The sequence below is a fragment of the Branchiostoma floridae genome, chromosome 19 (assembly GCF_000003815.2).
Source record: "Branchiostoma floridae strain S238N-H82 chromosome 19, Bfl_VNyyK, whole genome shotgun sequence".
Lineage (NCBI taxonomy): Eukaryota > Metazoa > Chordata > Leptocardii > Amphioxiformes > Branchiostomatidae > Branchiostoma > Branchiostoma floridae.
In genome coordinates, this window is record NC_049997.1 from 8,434,998 (window position 1) to 8,457,616 (window position 22,619).

At 42.3% G+C, this 22,619-nt stretch overlaps 1 protein-coding gene across 2 annotated transcripts in view; it reads right to left on the bottom strand.

Moving 5' to 3' along the window:
* Positions 1-2,642: 2,642 nt before the first annotated feature.
* LOC118407226 overlaps positions 2,643-22,619 on the bottom strand; it is a 29,409-nt gene continuing 9,432 nt past the window's right edge. Inside the window, exons 2-28 of one of the 2 annotated variants that reach the window (XM_035807673.1) lie at positions 22,490-22,577; positions 20,836-20,979; positions 20,084-20,235; positions 19,164-19,295; positions 17,993-18,301; positions 17,561-17,706; positions 17,214-17,305; positions 16,450-16,593; positions 15,643-15,809; positions 15,133-15,231; positions 14,218-14,380; positions 13,454-13,629; positions 12,016-12,153; positions 11,330-11,494; positions 10,819-10,971; positions 10,391-10,469; positions 9,411-9,611; positions 8,594-8,741; positions 7,268-7,548; positions 6,822-6,985; positions 6,488-6,629; positions 5,879-6,142; positions 5,399-5,759; positions 5,042-5,211; positions 4,727-4,904; positions 4,088-4,238; positions 2,643-3,811 (exon numbers count right to left, since the gene is read on the bottom strand). In XM_035807673.1, the coding sequence (XP_035663566.1) occupies positions 3,644-3,811; positions 4,088-4,238; positions 4,727-4,904; positions 5,042-5,211; positions 5,399-5,759; positions 5,879-6,142; positions 6,488-6,629; positions 6,822-6,985; positions 7,268-7,548; positions 8,594-8,741; positions 9,411-9,611; positions 10,391-10,469; positions 10,819-10,971; positions 11,330-11,494; positions 12,016-12,153; positions 13,454-13,629; positions 14,218-14,380; positions 15,133-15,231; positions 15,643-15,809; positions 16,450-16,593; positions 17,214-17,305; positions 17,561-17,706; positions 17,993-18,301; positions 19,164-19,295; positions 20,084-20,235; positions 20,836-20,979; positions 22,490-22,532 (4,530 nt within the window). In that variant the 5' untranslated portion in view covers positions 22,533-22,577 and the 3' untranslated portion in view covers positions 2,643-3,643. The remainder of the gene's footprint in view (positions 3,812-4,087; positions 4,239-4,726; positions 4,905-5,041; positions 5,212-5,398; positions 5,760-5,878; positions 6,143-6,487; positions 6,630-6,821; positions 6,986-7,267; positions 7,549-8,593; positions 8,742-9,410; positions 9,612-10,390; positions 10,470-10,818; positions 10,972-11,329; positions 11,495-12,015; positions 12,154-13,453; positions 13,630-14,217; positions 14,381-15,132; positions 15,232-15,642; positions 15,810-16,449; positions 16,594-17,213; positions 17,306-17,560; positions 17,707-17,992; positions 18,302-19,163; positions 19,296-20,083; positions 20,236-20,835; positions 20,980-22,489; positions 22,578-22,619) is intronic. The other variant, XM_035807671.1, reaches the window with a different exon arrangement.

Below are 22,619 nucleotides of genomic sequence, written 5' to 3' on the forward strand. Positions count from 1 at the left end.
CAGGTTTCACGGGACATGTGCAACCCCAAAAACGACCGGATATTCAAGTTTTCGTGTAGTGTTGTGTATAAGAATTCTCATATATCCTTTATAGACACTGTTTTTCACACTGGAGTCAAAATCATCGTAGCAGGGGATATCGTATTGCGAAACCTGTTTTCTTCAACCGTACTCAAGGGCGTACGAAACCAAAATACAATTAGCACCAACCAAATCCTCGAGTCTGAAAAAATGTTTTTTTGATGGCGCAATGTGCAATAACAGGAAAATGGTGTATGTTTGGTGCAAATGCGGACGTGTACGTAATACTTTAATTGAATAATATATACTACCATCATGATGGTTGTGGAATATAAACAGAAAATGTTGTACTTTGGTACCGTACGCCCTTTCAGTGAAGTTGTAATCCGCATTTACAAACGCTCGTGTGTGTACAATGGTCTTTAAACAGTTGGAAATACCTCAGTATGCCACCATGTTGACAGTCAAACGCCAAACTACAGACGATAGCAAATGTTGTACTTTGGTGTCGTACGCCCTTTAGTTTTTAAGTGAAGTTGTAATCCGCATTTACAAACGCTCGTGTGTATACATGTGTGTGTAAAATGGTCTTGAAACAGTTGGAAATACCTCAGTATGCCACCATGTTGACAGCCAAACGCCAAACTACAGACGATAGCAAATGTTGTACTTTGGTGTCGTACGCCCTTTAGTTTTTAAGTGAAGTTGTAATCCGCATTTCAAAACGCTCGTGTGTGTACATGTGTGTGTAAAATGGTCTTTAAACAGTTGGAAATACCTCAGTATGCCCCCATGTTTACAGCCAAACGCCCAAACTACAGACGATAGCAAACGTTGTACTTTGGTGTCGTACGCCCTTTAGTTTTTAAGTGAAGTTGTAATCCGCATTTTAAAACGCTCGTGTGTATACATGTGTGTGTAAAATGGTCTTGAAACAGTTGGAAATACCTCAGTACGCCACCATGTTGACAGCCAAACGCCAAACTACAGACGATAGCAAATGTTGTACTTTGGTGCCGTACGCCCTTTAGTTTTTAAGTAAAGTTGTAATCCGCATTTAAATACGCTCGTGTGTGTACATGTGTGTGTAAAATGGTCTTTAAACAGTTGGAAATACCTCAGTATGCCCCCATGTTGACAGCCAAACGCCAAACTACAGACGATAGTGGTGGGATGTGTCCGTGTGGGCCCGTAGATGTAGCAACACTGAGCAGCGATCTTATGTAGTAGTTTGACTTTATTGGGCCTTAGAAAAATATTGTGTTTTGGGTTACCCAGCTGGCCATATAAAAATGCCGACCCTAATCGATTTATTACCTACCACTAGCACTGGCAAGGGACATACAATTTTGATCCGAGTGATAAAGATGTTGTAGCATAGTTTTTCAACATTTCCTTTCTCATTTATTTTGAAATGGAAAATTCTGTCTGTATAACGTATATCTGTTTAATCAGCAAATGATGTTACAAATACGATTGTTATGATGCATTTTTGTTTTGCAATGTCAAACTTCATTAGTTGTATTACTTCGGTCGAATGAAAAAGATAGCATAAAACAGGACTCCCTATCTATGGACCCTATAGCTTTTTTCACAACTATTATTAGAAACAAAATATTTTTTCTTCGGCCTTGTTTTATTGCGTTGCAGCAGACTAATTTTAGAGAAAAGAAAAATGGCCACCTACGCATAATACCGCTGCTATGATGTGATACGTTCGCTTTCCAAGACAATCTACCTTTCAAAAGCAATCTTCGGAACTTTATTCCTTTGGACCACGTACGCACATGGTGTGAATGCATTATGCATGGTCTCAAAACGTGGAACTTAACGTATTATAAATGTTTAAAATCTTGTAGGGTCGGGAACGCTATATAATTTGACAGTCTGATATAACGTCTATTGCCCGAGTGTCCAATATGCATGTAAACCATAAGCTTTGGTTTCACATGATTCAATTAAGTTGAGAGATTTTTACGTCATATGAATCTTAAAATAAATATTTCAGATTGTGCAGGTTTTTTGCACTGTGGTGGTTTGTTAGGACGGGTATGCTAAATAATCTAATGGTTTCATATAACGTCTAATGGCCAGAGGTCACAGGTTCCTTTTCTGACCTTAGTTGGTGAGGTAAACGGCAGTAGAAGAAGAGGGAATTGGCTCTGCCTTCCAATACTGCACCATAAACACAGTGGATAAAACCCAACTGCCACCTACATCTTACATGTAAGAAAGCTTATGGGGCTAATGTAGCCTCTACCAGGCTCCGTGGTTCGGTGGTCTAATTGTCGAAATTGGACAAATAGAGTCAATGGTACGCTAGGGGAGTCAGCCGGCCGAGTAGGACCATTATCCAAACCACGAGGTAGAGGGTAGCCTGGTAGAGGCTAGGGCTAATGTACAGCGAATACCCAGGAATATACAAGAATTTTTATTTAGGTGACATTCCGGCTTATTCCACCTCTTGTGTGAAAATGTAGTAGGTCCATTTGGAATTCCCACCCGAATGTGGCACGGATTTTGTAAATTCTTCCTTCCGGCTGGTTTGCTCGATTTCTTTGTGTGGAGGGGAGGCGTCCAGTGAGCTCAAACAACAAATCAAAACAAATCAGACAGACAGATGATTTACCATCCAATTTTATTATCACCGTAAATTCTCCAAACAAATAGATGTTGTTATTCAAGACGCATTGTTTTAAGATTCTCGTCCAAGATACATGTAAGAGGAAAATGGCGACTAACTTCACGGTCCTTGATTGCTTAATTCGAGTAATGTGATCGAAACCCGAAAAGTTACCATTACAATTAGCCAAAACTCAATATCCAGGACCCCAAGCAATAGAGATATGTGATCATTGTTCAAAGCGATAAAGGCATGTGGGCAGAACGTTTGAAAACAGCGCTAAACGTAATGGATATCCATTATAGATTTCTAATCAATGCCTGCTATATTATGAAAACATTATTTGACCCTTGACCCTGTTAGATATCAAAGACATTATCTAAATTTTGAAAAAAAAATGAACTTGTAAATTTATTTTGGATTTTTTTAAAATCAATTTTGTGAGTTTTGTAAGCTGTTAAGTTGTCTGTCAACGTCATCACACTTTCCAGGCTTAAGACGATAGTATGTCTCACCTAGCCTGGTTACACATTTCCTCTTTTGAGACTTTACTATGTCAATATTCAGTCCAAGTATATCATCTTAATTAGAAATATGGAGTGTGGTGTCGTGATATTTTTAAGACATTGAATATTCTAATCAACGCCATTTTAGTGATTATATTTTCTGCCAGCACACATTTTACTGAAAAGGTTTCAGGGCCAACACAGGTCAGCATATTTTTTTTGCACTTTGCAAAGTATCATAATCTATATATAACATACCATGTATCCTGGGTGCTATGATTTCACCGTATACATAAGAATGTCTTTACTTGAATCTTCCATCACTAACTCTTGCTGCGGTTTCTACCTTTAGTGAAACACCAATTCAAAAACACAATCACCACATTCAGTATGCTATCGTTGCAACGTTTCGTTAGCTAATGTTGCGTTATATTGCTACCATTGACAAGATCTTAACGGTTGTGCAAGATGGTAGTCAGCCAGCAGAAGCACTCTAGATGTCGATGCTCATGGCGACGTTCTCGGGGTCCAGGTAGGTGTAGGCGAACTTTCCTTCCGCCTTCAGACCCTCGTTACGACCCTTGATCTCCTTGGAGAGGTTCTGGAGCTGTGTGTGGAACTTCTCATGGACCTCAGGATACACTTCCTTCATGGCCTCCACCTATGCGTGACACAAAATAATGTGTTTTATTCCTTATGTTGGTATTCAAGCAAAAAAAAGATGAGGTGATAAACTACGTTTTGGGAGAGGGCTAATTGACCTTTAATGTTCGAACACTAAATCAACAAAATTTTACCACAATGTATTCTAATGAACTGTAAATTCTTCAACCATTATAATCGATATTTGAGCATTGTCCATCTAGATATGCTATGGCTATGAAAGACAATGTTGTCATATTGATAGATATTTTGTATGTGATGAAACTTGACTTACCCCGGTGATAGCTGTCTGGGACGGCATGGACAGCATGTAGGATAGGAGGACCTGAAGAGTGGTGAACTGTGGAGGAGGCAGGGCCTCCAGTACAGCGGACTCCAACATGTCGTTCGGTCCGTCAGGCATTGGGGACGACAGCTGGGCAGGCCTGAGGAATAGTTAGAAACATTGAGCATTATTACATCCCGTGTATTGGAATTCTGCGTTACCTAATTTTTCATCATCAATCATCGGCATGTTGTCAGATCTGCCTCAGTTACTGTCTGGTTGACGATGTCTCATGTGGCAACTCAAGCCCTATCAACCTCCTTTACCGGCCTCTCTGGGGGCATTGGCGTAAGTTGCAATGTTTGGGGTGGGTGGGGTGGTCGATTCGCAATTTTTAACCGGGAAATGAAAATATGCCGTGAGATCACGAAGAGCCCCCCCCCCAAAAAAAAAACATCTTACGCCAATGCCCCCAGAGAGGCTGGTGAAGGAGGCTAAGCCCAGGGTAGTACTGAAAAGTCTGGAACACTGAATGTTACAGAGAAATATTTGCGGTCAACTGGTAATGAGTTCCCGAGGAACGTGGCCACACCAGCAATAACCGAAAATTCTAGAGTTCTGGCTTGAAAATAGTGGACAACTTCTTACCTGTTGGGTATGAAGGAGTAGTAGTCATACTGCGGGAAGTTGATGGCGGAGTGCTGCGCGCTCACGTTGAAGATAATGTTGGTCAGGCAGTCGATGAGCAGCTTCTTGGTGGAAATCTCGCGAGGAAATCCGCGAAGTTGTCCGGGACCTTCGGTCATCTTGCAGAATTCCTGAAGGGCTATAAGATAGTGGCTGTTTCAAAACAGAGTACTTGGTAATTCTGAAATTACTTTACCTATGCCAGTTCAGGTTAGAAGGCTGAAGTCGAAAGAAAATATCATCATATTTAGAATAACGATATGTTTGCTAGCGAACCTTTGTCAGCTTGCACAGCTTGGTCATCAGCGTAGGCATGGTTGACCATCCCAGTCACGTACGTCTTGTAGACGTTCCACAGTTTGAAGCCGTCATCACGGTAGAAGTAGCCTTCCAGTCCATCAGTGCCGGCCTCATCAAAACCACGGCGTTTCAGCTCTTCAGGGAAACTTGATAAAAATGATAGGATACAGATTATCGAAAAGGTTTAAATTTGGCAACAAAAAGAAATTTACTAAGGTCGACTGTATGGCAACTGTCATGGATACATAGAATGGTAAATATGTGTCCTAGTTTTTAAGTTACAATTCTTTAAGAGTGGCAGATTGAAGCTCAGTAACAAATTGCGAAACTTACGCCATGTCCATGAAGTTGTACTTGCGCCACTCATTGAGGAACATGACGAGCCCTCCCACGGTGGAAGTAGCGAACATCGGGTCGGTGATTGGGAAGATCCTGGAGACCAGGGAGTGGCGGGCCAGGTAGTTGATGCCGATGGTGTCCTTGAAGTGTGGCAGCAGCAGGCGGTGGATGGGGTGGTCTGGAGGCAGGTGGGTGTGCATGGCGACCACTAGCGGCTCCATACCGAGATGGGTGTAGCCCAGATGGTACAGGAACTGGTGCACGTTGTTGTCAGCAGATTGGACGTGCATCTTGGCGAACATGTACTTGTTGGGATGAGTCTTAGCACTTTCAGGGGAGTACACTTCGTTTTTGCCTATAACACAGGATTTACCTCTTGAGACAATCCGAAAATTATTTCCATTATGATAAGGAAAATCTTATGTAAGCCTGCTTAGAAATGGAAAATAAGTTACTTCTGCCCATATGCCTTACCCTTGTCCCTGGTCAGCTGGATGCCGAGCATGTTCAGACGAGACTTGCAACAGTCCAGCTCTTCCTTGTACATCAGCACGATCGGCGCGTAGAAGAATTTGCCCGGAGTAGCAGGAACGCCGAGCATGGGGGCGTAGTCCACGATGAAGAGCCTGTTCTCTTCCATGAGCTGCAGCGTGGTCTTGCCTTGTCCTTTCAGGCCGAGCATCTCTGCTGGAATCCGGCTCTGGTCCTTACACAAAGTCACCAGCATGGGGTCGATGCCTGATGTTGAATATTAATAGGATAAAGACAAATTATTGTGCTTTCTCCTGGTTAGGCTTTTATATGAGACAAACCAGTCCTTTTTACCAACATGTACTGAAAAAAATAAAAATCATAATCGCATTTCGATGGACATTTAAGAGAATTCTCACCGTGCCTTAAAGTTGAACTCTTTGTCGTTTATTGAGAAACTTGTGTTAGCCCCCCCCCACCCCACCCTGTAATACCCTTTTAACTTTCTTATCGGGTTTACTGTAAAAAAACGCGAAAGCATAGAAATGTTTTCTTTTGTTGCAATTACATATTTTTGTTAGTTATAGTGGCAAGTGAATATTGTCCACGAACCCTGGAGATACTGGCGGCAGAACTCCTCGTCTTTCTGCCATTCTTCAATCAGCTTCTCGTTGGCAGGAAGGTAGCCGCTGAAGTTGGCCTTCCACGGATCCCAAATACCCTTGACTTGGGCCAGGCGGACAAGGATCTGACCCTATTATGAAGAGGTAATAGAAAATGACCATGATATACTTAGTGCTATTCAAGTGCAATACACTTGATGTCATAGGCAAGGTGTTAATAATTTGCATTAAACGTCAAGGACAAGTGATTTTGCTTTTGTCATTGTACAATATATGCAATACATATCTTTGTTGTACGCATCCAAACAACAGGAAGAAAAAACCTGTGAGGCGATGAACTCCATGAGACGCTGCATGAGCCGCCCAGCTTTGTAGGGAGTGAACATCTCCTGTGTCGGCATGGGAACACAGGAGGCAGGATACTCCTCCAGAGGCACGTCGGGGTGAGTCCGCAGGCGTTTCATGTAGCTCAGCTCGTACTTCTGGCCTGTGAAATTAAACATATAGTGTTTCATACTTAAAGCCTACCCGTTTTTATCTGTCAATTATACCTTTCATAGCAGTACGTACTCAAAGCAGTGTCGTGACGCCTGTGTATTTGATAGGGATGACAGAAAGTAGTTACCTAGTCATATTGATAACTAGCTAATTGTGTGTAGAGCAGGTTACGTTTCTTATGTCAACGCCTCTTCTGAAAATCTTATCTAGGACATCATGTATAAAATGCTGTATGTACCTGCATTTAAACATTGATCAAGAAAGTCTCTACCTGGGCCAGCGAATGACATGATAAGGTTGGTGAACTCGTTCCTGATGGCGTCCAGCTCGCTCTGAGCGACGGGAGCCAGGAACGGGATGGCGAGTGACGTAATGAGCTTCTCTCCCTCCGGTTCCTTGGGCTTGTCGTGCATCTTCAGGTACAGCCGGACGTTCAGCGTGCCTCCCCCCTGCACGTCCAGAGTCATCTTCTTCTCCTTGCCTGACGCCAGCTCGTCCAGGTTGACGTTGGCTGTACCCATGATGTCGTCCTGTCCGACTGTGTCCCGGTCCCTGTAGACAATGGAGGTTGGCGGAGACATAATTATCAATTAAATAGATGGCGTAGATTGATGCCAGATGGCGTAAGCAGTGTTATTTCTTTGTATACAGGCTTTTGCAGTCTTCCGATTCCACCATACAGTCTGTACTCAAGTCGGATTCTTTCAGTCGTAACACTTATTTCAAAAACCTCTGGAGAGGCTTGTACATATGGAGTACAATTCTCTAATGTGTCTATGTTGTTACGTTGTGTGGCTTGTCGTGTGTAAGCATGTATGTAAGCACGTGGACCGATGGCGATGATGTGTGTCTTGTATTTTACTATGACCAGTTAACGCCTACAGTAAAGACTAAAGAAAGAAGATTACATTAAATGGATAGATCGACATAACAGCTAGCTAGTTAGCGAGATTACAAACCATTTCAGATAGATCTTATAAGATCTGTGATATAACATAGAAAAAGTATAATGTGCGTAGTCCAGTGGTTAGCGGACTTGTCTCTGGAACTAAATCATAGCTATAGACGCCGTGAGTTCGATTCCGGCTGTGTCGCTCACCCGACATGCACGCTATTAGAAAGGGTTGCAGTCCTTATACCCCCCTCACATTAGGCGCGATTCGATCGGACGACGAGTCTGCGAGCTCTAATTTACGAGGAGGCATGACCCTGATGCCGACGAAGAAATGGCAGAGTTCCTCGTTGCCGTCAGGGTCATGCCTCCTCGTAATCTAGAGCTCGCAGACTCGTCGTCCGATCGAATCGCGCCTAATGTGAGGGGGGTATTAGGACGGAACATTAAGCAGTGGTCCACTGTTTATTGTACTTGTCGTAAAGAGGTATTTCCCAGTACAATGGACCTGTAAATACTGTACATAGTGTCTGTCCTCTCTGTCATTGCCAGTGGAAGACTAGCTCTTCACTGAGCTAAAACTGGATCGAGATCACTTTCCTTTTCTTATAACATGGAATGATTAACCAAACTGCAGGAAATTCCTTAATAAATACATTACTGTGATATGGTATATGGCCATATCTTATGACTAAAAGAACTTACATGACGGTGAAGACGATGGTTCTGGAACGTGACGTCACAGACATGGCGAAACGCTCGTCCCAAACAGGATTCTGGTTGGAGTAGCAGACCTTGGTCGTGACAGGCTTCCCATCATTCAGTGCGAGTACCACATACGGGTCCGCGTCGACTTAGAGAAACAAAAAACAGAATTATACGTCAAAAGAGAAATGACTACATGGTCATTATTGAAAAAGTGTGAACAACGCAAAAGAACAAATATATCTAAAATAAGAGTGCACAATATCTCCGTTTCTAGGTTTACATGGTGATACTTTTATAGTATGGTTCACGTTTACTTGTATTTCTATTTCATGTTTTTCCTACTTCTCTTTTTTTCTAACAATTCTCTTTTATCTTACTTACTTAACTTTTCTTTTATCCTTTCTTTTAACTTAGTACTTTGATATACAATGGATTCCAATTATTTGTATTACGCCTTTTTGGATAATTCGGGTAATTGTATAGGATTGAAAAAATCCAAAACCATTTGCCATTCATTCTATTGTCTAAAACATTGCAGAATTGAATAACCCACCATCTCAAACTTCTGTAATTCGAATTTAACATGAATATTCTAATGGCCTCGATTATTACTGACATGCTTCGTTTTCATACTAATGCCTTTATACACTGTCAGGTAAGTAGTATTGAAACCATACTGTATATAGTGACGAAACTAAAGATCGACACTGCAAAGCACCTACTAGAGAGTAGACAGTAGCCAAAGAAGTTCTAAAAACGCATTCATCACCTAATACAACTATATTCAACCTAATTTAAGCAACCTGGTACTTACACCAGCCGTCAGTCCTTGCCAGGTCAGCGGCACTCCCAACAACGACCTCTAGCGTCCCGACCTCGGAGTGGAAGAGCTGCTGGAGTCCGTTGATGCACGCCATGTAGGCTCCCTTCTGGTTGTCTTGGATACGGGACACGGCAAACGACACGCTGACGTCAAAGGTGCACTCGAACTTCACTTCAGTCTCCTTCTCACCAACTGTTGAAAGACAGCACTTGTTGTGATGTTGACGTAATGAATAATACTATTGTATCTACATCACAAAGCATGTTATTCAAATCAATAGTATTCATTGCGTTAAAAAATTCATCAGTAGGTAACAATAAGAATGATTCATATTTCTGACCCTTCACTAGGAAATATTCTTAAAAACCAAATAGGAAAATAAAACATCAAACGCTATGAACGGGGTCATAAACTGGGGTGGACCATATTATGTTGAGTTATGAAATGATCTTTTCGAAGTGTATCTGTTACCATGATGGTAACGAACGTTAAAGTGCATGTTGCCGTGGTAACAGCTAGGATGTGTCAGCTGTCATGATAACAGTGACGTGTCTGCTGCCATGATAACAGACAGTGACGTGTCTGCTGTCATGGTAACAGTGACGTGTCTGCTGCCATGGTAACAGTGACGTGTCTGCTGTCATGGCAATAGTAATGTGTCCGCGGCCATGATAACAGTAACGTGTCTGTTGCCATTGCAACTATGACGTGCCTGCTGTCATGGCAACAGTAATCTGTCAGCTGCCATGGTAACAGTGACGTGTCTGCTGTCATAGCAACAGTAATGTGTCAGTGGCCATGGTAACAGTAACGTATCTGCTGTCATGGTAACAGCAACGTGTCTGCTGCCATGGTAACAGGGAGTGTCTGCTGTCATGGTAACAATGATGTGTCAGCTGTCATGGTAACAGTGACGTTTCTGCTGCCATGGTAACAGTGACCAGCCTGTTGCTATGGCAATGAAGTCGTACCTGCAGTCATGGTTATGGTGGTGTAGACGTTAGTCATGGTAACTGGTGGAGGAGGAGTCATGGACAGCAAACTGTAGATCTGTAGTCATGGGTAAAAATATAAAACATTTCACAGATTATTTAATGTGAAACGGGCTAGACGTACTGAGTTTGCGCTATTAAAAAAGACCTTTAGTTACTTCTTTTTCATGTAAGGTACTTATTTGTTCTATGTCAACACCTGCACATAATATTGTACATCTATGAGAATTGTAGTCCCCATTGTCGTTTAGTCCCTTTGCGAAGGGTCATGGTCTGCATAGACTGACTGACAGTAATAGTTGTAGTAGTAGTAGAAGTAGTGGTAGTAATAGTAGTAGTAGTAGTAATTGTATTAGTAGTTGTTCTATAACTACTGTTCTATTAACGTTGGATAAAGCATGCCTGACCTCCACGTGGTTAACATCGTCTCTCCATTCCAGGCGCTCCTTGATGTGCGATCCAGTTTTAGACGTCACGAAACTCCTCACGCAGCCCACTACGTCCTTCCCAGGAGCTTCAATCTTCATGCTTTCATAGATTTTCCAATACTCCAGACATGGCTTGTCATAAAACAGATGAAATGAAAGTAAATGGAATGATCTAAGTATTTGTAGTCAGAAATGAGGCAGGGAATCTTGTACGTTTGAGACTAAGTACTTAATCAAAGTTCACACGTTTGAATATCAAAATGCATACAGCACTTGACAAGCCACTACATGTATACAGTGACAAGCCACTACATGCCTTTATTTCCAGTTATCATATCATCCAAAACACGTCACTAAGAGGAATATAGTTAAGTTATGGGGCAGCTTTTGGTAACTCATATCGTTATGTTGCTTTTTCCCCACAAATACACAAATCGATGACAAGACTGGAAACATATTGCTCTCAAAAACGTAAAGTTAAGACATGTACCTTTCCAAACGGCTTGAAGACCTTCCACACCTCCTTGACTGGTGCGGTAACCCTGCCCCGGGCCACGGTGGAGTACGCGCCCTTGGGGAAGGCCGGTGGCCCCGATGGTGGTTCACTGGTACTCGGTGTCATGTCCTCCTCGTCATCTTCGTCCTCGAACATTTTCTGCGGTAGGAATCAGTGCATGATATTTAGATTAATACATGAAGTATTTACATGTACATGTGCAATGCTACAACATTATGCGTTTATGAAGTCGGCATAAACTTTCCTGAAAAAGGGTAGTTCCAAGAAATGCAACATTTCCGAGAAAATACAAGATGTTCCCTCCCAGTAAATTGCCTTTTTGTCAAGCTACTCGTACACACAGTACTAATATCATTCGGCTCGCTCCTGAGGCGTCGCCAAAAAACTTAACTTATGCAAAATTTTTGCGTTAATGAATTTGTTTTGTGCCATGTGAAACTTTTCGGCAATGCGCAATGATATTGTTTTTGACAAAACCGGTTTCTATTTGACCATTTTCTGTGATGCAATGTAGGAATTTGTGAGAAAGGTTACAACCAAATTAGCAAGGATTCTACTGTAGATATTGATGAGCTCCAGCGGCGTTCGCTCGCTCTTAAAGTTCAAAGTAAACGGTTAGAAATGTCGCAGACGTTTTGAGAGTGGAGTACGCTTCCTACCGTGAGGTTCGCGACTCGGTTAGAGATGGCGGGAACAAACCACTTGTCGAACGTTTCCGCGGATTCAGCCTTGCTCGGTAAGAAGGTGCATTCGTACGCCACTCGGGTCTTGTTCGGGCTGACGGAGAACAGCTGGATCTGAAAAGGGAATGTACATTTCCATTAGCAAGTCCAAGGTTTGAACTACGTCTGTGCAATATGGCGCAATGGAGGTATGTATTATATCATAATATTTAACCTTCAATACAACATGGAAATATACTTGTAAAGTATCATGTCGTTTAGATATATTTCCTAATCTATGGCGGTCATCTTATTGGGTATCGTTACCTCTAGGAATTTAGTGCGTCCACCGTTATGTAAATATTGCAGAGTAACAGGGTTTAACACACAGCTGAGCAACAAGATCGAACGTATCCAGCGCAGAGCGGTACGTATCATCATGGGACGCGACTACACCAGCTATCGAGATGCGTGTACACAGCTTGGCCTTCCATCACTCCACTCCAGGCGTTCGAATCTGACACTTCGGTTTGCTCAATCACTCTTAGTCTCTGATCAATATCGCCACTTCCTACCATCCACAAGACAGAACATTAGTTGCCGACAAACCCGCTCTGCCAACAAACTGGACATTCCCAAGTGCAGAACTGAACGCTATAGGTCTAGTGCCATTCCGCACATGGTCCGTCTACTCAACTGTAATGCCCCCATGCCTTAATCCTGCCAATATTGTATGCCTCTAATTTTCGTTTTAGATATTCGCTGGTCGATATCATGTATTATATTCGTACCTAACTGATTTTACACGTACTTTTATCTTAATGATTTGCCTTGTTGGACATTAATCAAATGCGCGCCAGGTAAACCGTTTTCGAACTTGGCATTCCTTTCGACAACCGCTACACACCTACCAAAAATCACAAAGTTCCATCCACACAAACACCTAAATGGTGGAATAGGATACTGGATGCCCGGTCGGGCTGCTTTCGGGAGCGAAAAGTATGATAAAAGATACCAAACTACAGAAGACATAAAGAGAATAGTCGTGAGCGTTATTTTTGTATATTTCACTATTTGATTTGGGCCGAAAAGCTGAGTTTGTGTGGTTATCAGGGGATATAAAGTTGGGACTTTTGTTGTCCTAGCACATGGCCTCCTCATTGGGCTGTGGTGCTGTTTTGAGGTCAAGGGTCATTTGTTTTTTTTTAGTTTCCCAGAAGTCCGTGCCGTTAAGATTCATGGCGACATGTGTCTTTTTGGACAGCTGAGATGACGGACTAGCATATGAGGGTATGTTTGTGGGCCAGTAACGTCAGAAAGTTGAGTTATTAACAGTTGCTTTCTCCTATTTTTTTTGTATAGGAAACCATTGTTAAGAGGCAGTACATTGAATGAGTGGCAGATTCCCTAAAGATGAGATGTGTGTGAAGCTTACCTTCTCCCTGTAGAACTTTGTTTTCAGCATGGCGCCGGTGTACTCAAACACCACGAGGCAATCGCTGGAGTCGTACCAGATCTGGCGGACGTGGAGGCACCGGTCTCCGTCAAAACACTTACCAGTAGGGTCGTTCGGGAAAGTGATGTCCCTAGTGTCGCCATTAACCTTGGCGTCTAGAATGGACATGGAACAAGTATGTATTATCACCTTTGAAAAAAAGGTTATGTCATGTTAGTAACTATGTTTGTTATTTATTGATTTCACTGATCATACATCTTTTTGTATTATTATAACATATGTGTGAGTTCTTTCTTTGTTAATTATGATACATCAAGATCATACATCTTGTGTAAGCATAGAGGGAGCAGCATAAATCGTTCAGGTGTTCCCCTCCTCCTGCACATGTTTTATGTTTTATTCTTTTCTGTATTTATTATCATTTTGTTTGTGCAAAATAAATAAACAAACAAGCAAACATTGGCAATCAATCTAGTAAAAAAGGATAACGCAAGTACTATTAACTACATTGTTAAATAACATAACACAACATAACATAACAAATGGGGTTGAAATAGAACATAAGAAATAACGTAAAACAGAAGCGGTATATCAAAGTATGTAGTAATATACAAGCTCAGAATTTGGCTTAGAAATGAAAACGGAATGTGCATCAGCTCAGTAAGCTTTAGAATCATCTTGATGATGGATCTTATTTTAATTTTGTGAATATCTATATGTGAAAAAAAATTCTGATGACTCACAGCTTGCATTTGGGATCCAGGTGACGTCATTGAAGTTACCCATAATGCCCCACAGTTTGTCGCGAGAAATGTCCACTTCCTGGTCGACCTCATGCTTCCGGCCAAGTTTCTCGGCCACCACGAAGTTTAGCACGTCTCGAATAGTAGCCCCAAGAAGGTGAACCTAAACAAAACACGCCATCTTGTCATTGCTCATAGCAATAGATTCTTTATAAAACCTCGTTTTATGTAATCTCCAAGCAGATCTTACGGTAGAATAAGGTAGTATGTAAAGCTGGCAGAGGAGTGAAGCCGGCCTAAAAGTGTGTATGCGACAGGTGCCCGTTTGACTACCTTTGGCCGGTTATAATCCTTGCCCAGCAATGATACTATTTTATGGCACCGTAGCATCTGCTTTGAGATTACGTTTTACGTACATTTTAAGTTATTGCTTAGCCCTCCCATGTACGTCAGAACACAGTATCTATCCGCGACCCGGTCCAATAGTAGTTCGGTTATAAAGTAGTACGTCACAGTATTTGAAAAGGCCACAATTATTTTTCTTTCGACAGCGTCGAGGTAGAAATTGCGCTGAATGGTAGAGGAACGCACAAGTTGTGAAACGGAATAAGTTGGATTACAGTGTTTTTTCTTTCTATTGGCGGGAATTTGCGCCTTGACACTGTAATCGGGTAATTCCCCCCTCCCCGGCGGCGGCAATCGAAGGGCCGGCCACTAGGGGCGCGATTTTAGTCAGGCTAGCGCACAGAGCTGCTACTTCAAGAGAATACGCTATCCAGGATATATCCGGGCGCGGCACACAGGAAATGTATAGGTGTGCCGGATATATCCGGTTTAAGGGCTTAAAACATGAAGTGGCAGACGATAGGTGAAGTCAGAGTCACCTGCCTGCAGATGCCCTGTAGCACTACAAACCTTGTGGTATGCGATGTCGTCACGGCGGTCCTCTGCATCCTTGACGGCCGAGACGAAGCGAGCAGATATGGTCACGCTTGCGGTGGTGCTTCCAGAAACCTGACGGAAAATCAAGTTGCGGTTAAGGGAACGTACATTGCAAGTAGCTGTCAGTCATGATCAACCGTGTAGGGATAAACCGACAGTGCGTATGTCATGACCATGACTTTGACAGTGGACACATCTGTTACATGCTGTCTACAGTGTGACATAATATTCAGAACAACCTTTCTGTAGAATAACAGGATGAACTTTCAAAATGAAAATATAAATCTGTGTCACGTCAATGAAGGTTAGACATCCAGGTAATAAGATATGCCAAAAAGAAGATGATTTTCGAAACGGTCTGACGTTTCAACTAGCATTCACTAAATCTGTGTCAGTATTACGGTTTGTCATTACGAAGACTGCATGAACTAAATAGTCAATTCAATGACTATTATACTCTTTTCCTACCCGTCCAATATGTACCTTGATGGTCATCTCGTAGCTCTTGTACAGGTCGTTCTTCTCTGTCTCCTGGACCCTCCAGGTCTTAGTGGAATCGTCCTTCTCCACCAGCTTCATCTCCCGCTGCCCCTCGGCCAGGTCCGTCGGGTCGTAGTAGAAAGAGACCACCGTGCCCACCTCCCCATAGCCTGGGGAAAAGCGAGGGATTCTTCACTCAATGAGTTACATTAGCGTCTTGAAAAAAAGATATTGCAGGACTGCATACGGTCAAAGTTAGTCTGTAGGGCTTTTAGTAATAGTATGACGGCGCTTCGACTATGAGACTTGAGACTTTATTTGAAAATCCATTAGTGGCGTGCCCAGGGTACGCCACTTGCACTTTATACAAACAATGACTATGAGCTCACTTCTCAGTTCTTCGAATATGAGTTAAGTTCTTTGTTCAACTACAAGCAGCAAAGGTTACGGAATCATAGTGGAAGTCTTTTACCTTCACGACCAAAGTCAGGAAGGTACCCATTTTTACACCTGGTGTAAGTGAGAACCGGAGAGGAGATAGGCGCGACCAGGGGACTAAAATGCCTATATTGACACAGCATAACATGTTGTGTTGCCCCGAAGGCTGATTAAAGGCTAGGGGACGAATAAAAAGTAAGAGAGAAAGGACACACCGTCGGGAGACGGCGAGTATCGAACTCGGGACCTCTAGGATCCGAGCCCAACGCTCTACCAGATATGCCGGAACACAGGACGCCACAACTTAATCCCTTAACTTAATCTCAACCTTAACGTCGCTTGAAAAATAAAGAATACAACCGAACCACTTGCCTTTCAGCACTTTCACACCCTCGTGCCCTTCCAGATAGAGCTGCAGCTGCACGAAGTCCTGGAACCCTGCCCAGTAGTCGTCAGCAGACACCGGCACCTCCTCGGTGTGTTCCAGGAACACCTCGGCCCCCTCTGCTAGGAATCCTGAAGTAAGCAGTTAATGATAAATACGGGTTTTGATCATGAAAGTATTTCTATTTGGACAATACCGATAGAGTTGTGCTGCGCAAAGGAACATTACAGTTTTCTTTATACCCCCTTTCCACTAGGACGGCGCCCCCACCGCACTCTCTCTGTAACTGTAATCTAAAAATTAACAGGTCGTTCAAGGCGTTGTAAAGTAAACAAACGAATCTATTTACGCTTTGTGTATTTTGGTGTCTTTTAAGTCACACTTTTCATTTTGAATGATATATACAGTATGAAATACAAGATAACCCACATCCGTTGCATTCGCTTTTTATAGGAAAGTGGGCCTTAGATCCTTATAAATCGATGAAGTGCATTAGGGTTTAATGTCTATTCAAGATGGGGTATTATTTATTTACGGAGATTCATTGCATTATTTAGAATACATATCTCTAAAGAGAAACTATCTAATAATATCTTCACTTTTTGTGGGGGGTGCGGATGCGCATGCCGAGAGAGATGCACTGTGGGTAATTTTCTGAAAGAGAAGGCCCAGGATGTATATCAATTCGCATTTTATTTACAATTTGGTTCTACAACAACAACGACAACAACAAAATCAACAAAGCGCTTGCCTTCAGGTAAAATGCAGTCATCAACCAGCTTGGTCACAACGTCGCTTGTTTTCATAGACTTCATCTGAGCATGTCCAGGGCGGCATTTCGGCCTTGGAAATAACAAGAAACAGACATGAAAATAACCAAACATACATCTAAACAAGTGACATAGAAATATTACTGCACATACATACAAACACACACACACACACACAAACAGAGAGAGAGAGAGAGAAACACACACACACACACACACACACACACACACACACACACACACAACCCTGACGTGGCTACGGCTACTGAATATGACTACAGGTAACGTTGCAATAGCCCATAAAAGCAAAAGTAAGAAAAGCGCATACTTTTCAACAAACGTTGCCTGAATCCACTTGAAGCGGGGTTCCATCAGTGCCTTGATGGTAGTTTTGGGGGTTGCCCCGGGTTGAGGAGTAAAGTAGGAGGTGTACTTGACCTTGGTCTTCCTCTCATCTAACTTGACCAGCTCCAGCTATGGGTACAAAATGAATTTCATGTATGAGGGTTTGCATGTTCCTGAATCGTAGCCAGGGGTGCTACAAGCTACATTAATTCCGAACAGCCTTGCCCCCAAATCATTAACGTTAAGCGTTGTCGATAAACATGGACGAATTACTGTGAAGCGTTACCATGTCCTACCCTCATATAGACCCTTTGGCAGGACATGGACAACTCGATAGCTTTTCATTATTCCAACACACATGGTACAAAGACAGTTTGTCCATAATTTATTATTCAAATTTGGTTTCTGTGCTTACCTTGCCACGGTAATGCAGCACGCCCATGACGTCATTCTTGCCAAACTCGTACGTCAAACTGGCTGGATGGTAGGCCGTATGGGTGATCGTCTGCACAAGGCGCTGCTCAGTAAAATGTGGGCCGAAGAAAATTCGTCGTCGCAGGTCGTTGGTTTGGTAGTCGGGTACAACCTTCACGTCGGTCGCGTTCATCACCCAGGAGACGTTCCCCCAGTCACTCACGGTCTCCCACAGCTTCTTAAAGGAGCAGTCGACATCAAAGTCGAAGTGCAACACGTCGCCCTTCGTGTCCGCAATGACGGCCATAACCTGCAAGTACACATTATTCAGAGGGGTATTCCACTGCAGAAGGGATTGTTATTTCCAATAGATAATGTATCATAAAATGTAAATATATAATCAGCCGATATTTGGAGGAATTCCACTTGTGGTGATTTACGCAACATTTGTTTGTGAAACAATATGACACTCACTAAACCCATGCAGACCCTACGCATGCATTCCCTATGCGTGTAGACACTTCCTTTATCGTGAATATTTTCGGCATAAATGAGGGGCGCTAAGCAAACGAAGGAGGTCAAATGTTCACAAGACATCAAAGAACACATGACAAGACGTGTTTTTCGTATCGCCCCTGAAATTAGTTTCATAACCTAACTTAAGTCAGGTGTTGAATAATTTTATTGCAAGTTCATGTCCGAAGACAAATCAAAGCAAACAAATAAAAGCAACGGTGTACATAATTGTATACTCAACAAAGAAGAAAAATGAGATTTATAGATTCATTAGAATGGAAATGATATCTATTCTAAAGCTACGTCTAATAACCGTTTTGGTAGTCTCCAAGCAGACCCTACGGTGCCTTAGAAATAGTATCAAAGCAGGCAAGGGACTTAGTATAGGTGCCTTAGAAATAGTATCAATCAAAGCTGGCCAGGGACTTAGTATAGGTGCCTTAGAAATAGTATCAAAGCTGACCAGGGACTTAGTATAGTCTCCAAGCAGACTCTGCGGTGCCTTAGAAAAATATCAAAGCTGGCAAGGGACTTAGTATAGCGGCACCAGGTGCCCGTTTGACTCCCTTTGGCCGACTATACTCCTTTGCCAGCTTTGATACTATCTCTTTAGGCACCGTAAGGTCTGCTCGGAGACTACTTTTTTCGTACCATACCTCATTGATGCGGTTCCTCAGCATGTACCTCGTGAAGGCAATTTGGGCCTTCCTCTTGTTGTAGTCCTTGAGGGCGAATATGCCCTTGATGCTCATGGTAACTTTTGCAGTCTCGCTTGTGTCCTCATCCACCTTTCATGTAAACACAGTTAGATAGATCATCGGGTATTTTATAACGGTAGCGACATCTCGGAATTTGCTACATTTGCCATTTCAGAATTATATAAATTTCGTAATTGGTTTTAGTTAACCTACTTCAAAATGTTGAGAAACTTTTCTGAATGGATTAGTTAACTCTCGCCACTAGCACCGTAAGTTAGGACGCCGCCGTTATGTCAATGAGTTATGACATCATCAAGTCCCGGATGTGTTCCGCCATCTTGTTCTGAGTTAAGGTACACGCCAATAAACCGAGTTGCAATTTAGTCTCATCCGTGGCGTCCCTCGCGATCCTTGGAGTTCAATTACTGACGCTATAATTTCACACAGAGAAAACTTCCATGAGCTCGACCTAGTGACATACTGAATGCGCTTCACCTACTCACAGGTCACCAAGTGATATAGTTCATGAAACTATGACTGTTAATCATCACTGTTTTGTGATAAGAACTATAGGTATATAGAAGATGAAGCGCACTTTCTTCTAGAATGCTCACTTTATAAAGATATACGCAATACCTTTGTTAATAGTACTTCGCTTGCAAAACAGAAATATGCACAACTAACAAAAGAAGACTTTTTCAAATATATAATGACATCAGTTAACTATGATTTGATAGAAGAACTCTGTAAGTTCGTCTTCACATGTTTTAAGAAGAGGGAAGTTTACGTCTGGGACTGTTTACGTCTGGGGGCTTTCAACTTAGACATATTACCCAGAATTCCTTGGTAACTTGTAACTGTGAAAAGGCTTATTTTACCTTGACGGTGGCTAAATAGGAGGTGAAGAGAGGGTTGCTCCCCAGCATGGCGATGGCCCAAGTCTTAGTGGCTTCATCCTTCTGGACAAGCTCCTCCTGGGTCCTTCCGCCTAAGAAGTCAAACTCGATCACAGTCCCCACCCCTCCGTCTCCTGTAGTTCATGTAAGAAGAACTTTATTGCACGACAATTGTACATGGTACAATGTATAACAACTACTATCACATAAAGTGTGAAATAGAGGTATAGGATAAAGCTTAACAACCTATAGTTAACATGACAATAAGGGCTAACATAATTCATTGATATAGTATTACAGTGGAGTAGGCTAATCATTAGTTTCGGTATTTTTTTTCTAATAGCTGAGCAGTCATTGATATATTTGTCTATTTATGCATGGTGGGAGTTCTGACATCTAAAGATATATACGTATGAGGCAGCGTAGATGACACGTATACGTAGAAGACAGCGAAGAACGACAATGAAGTTGAATGTCATCATACTTTCGGTTTCCGGAAAGTCAGCACAGTAAAGTAAACATCTCCTGAACTTGATAACGGTCGGCTAGATCGACTGAAAAGTTATAGTGAGTGTTTTCATGTGTTTGAAACAAAGCTCTGAGTATATAACTATGGATTCTGTCATGCCTACACGGGTAAATATTTAGTCGAAAGTGGCGGCTTTCTTTTATCAACCTTGTGCAGCAAATGTTTTCATTAAAAAAAAAAGGCCGAGCTAAGTGTTCTCTGTTACCTTTGATGGTCGTCATGTTATCGTGCATGCCCACAAAGGCTTGCAGATGGAAGTAGTCATCGAAGCCGGACCAGTACACATCCGCTGACACCGGAACCACTTCTGTGTGGGTCAAGGTGATCTCCTTCCCAAACGCCATGTACTCTGGTAGATAAAGTAGACACGTACGAGATATCAATACACACGTATATAAGTGAAATGATGATGGATGAAGCATAGCCTGTGTTTGCACAATCTCTCGCTGGCTGGGGTTAATGACCCCCTCCCCTACGGCGGCGGCAATTGTAGGGCCGGCCGCTAGGAGCGCTATTTTAGTCAGGCTGGTTGAAGCACAGCACTTTTTTTAACCTAACACCACACAGATTTCTGCTTGTCTGATTAAAGGGTCGGCCGATGTGTTCTTTAACCTTCACCTTGTCCTTGTGTTCTAAACATGTCTTTTATTACAATGGGTTTTGTGGGGAACAAAGATGATGCATGCATGATGACCAATGGTACAGTAGTACACATCGTCATCGTATTTCGTGCGATAATGCGAAATTATCCAACTAGACCAAACGGTTTGGGATTTTGGAATTCCGTGCAATAAACAGAAGCTTGTTGTTATCCGTTGTGCAATTATTGGCTCCAACTATACTGTATAGCATTTGTTGTTAATATAAACAGGGTGTTGTGCCTGTGTTTTTTTTCTTACAGCAGGGTAAGAGATGTATCGAAGAATTGCATCATTTGCCTTTAGGCGTTATTGATTTGATTACAAGAAGGACATCCACGCGCGCACCAATATCCGATCGTTTCCAAATAAAAAATTTTCCGACCGTACTGTAAATAGAATAAAGTAGCTGCGACTTGATCGAATATATGCCGTAAGTTGCAAAAAATATATATCAAAAAACTGTCTCATGCAATCATGGTATGACCAAATCAGGCTGGTTCTGTGCCACAGTATCATTTTCTAATGACAGAAAGGGGGAAAACATCGAAAAGCTGCACAGTTCAAGGGACAGTTAACAAATAGGGCAAGAACAGGATAGAGCTAACAAAAGGTCTCTGTTTAGTATCCCAATTAGGGGTCATGTGGTGTAATTGCAGGGTGTTAGGTCCATAATCCAGAGGTTTTGATCAATGCTGGCAACTTTTTTATTCTGGCCGAACATTTTTATTCGCACGCTTGCATCAGTTTAGGGGTTTCCAGAGGATGCCATTCATATATAACCAAGTCAACATGGCCGTAGTCGCTTTCGGTCACCAAAAAAGAAGATCCACGATTCTACGTACGCATGCGCAGCGAAATGCATTGTGGGTGAATTGTTAAAGATAATGGCCGGTGACATAAACAAAACACGTGTTGACATTGTTATGGAAATCGAGACAATCAGACAATGGTCGAGACAAGAGCTTTTACATGTCAGGGCCTAGCCCAGAATGCTTTTCGCTACGCATGCGTCCTTCAAAATGTGATCCAGCTCTTTATCAGAAAACAATATGGCTGGAGCATTTTCAGCAAAATTTTACAAAACTTGATACATCGATTCAATCACTGCAGGTCAAGCTTTGTATCTCTTGTTTTTCACAACAAAAAACCGTGTGGAGGATATTTTATATATATAACATATATTAAGTTAATGCAATCATATATAGGAAAGTTACTTACCATCTGGCACCTTCGCACGCGCAAGGAACTGTTGAAGAGACATGGTTGCTGATGTCTTTTTGCAGTCTTGCGATTCTCACCAAGAAACCTGCATAAACGAAAAGCACATTTCAGTGGATTTCAGTTTAAT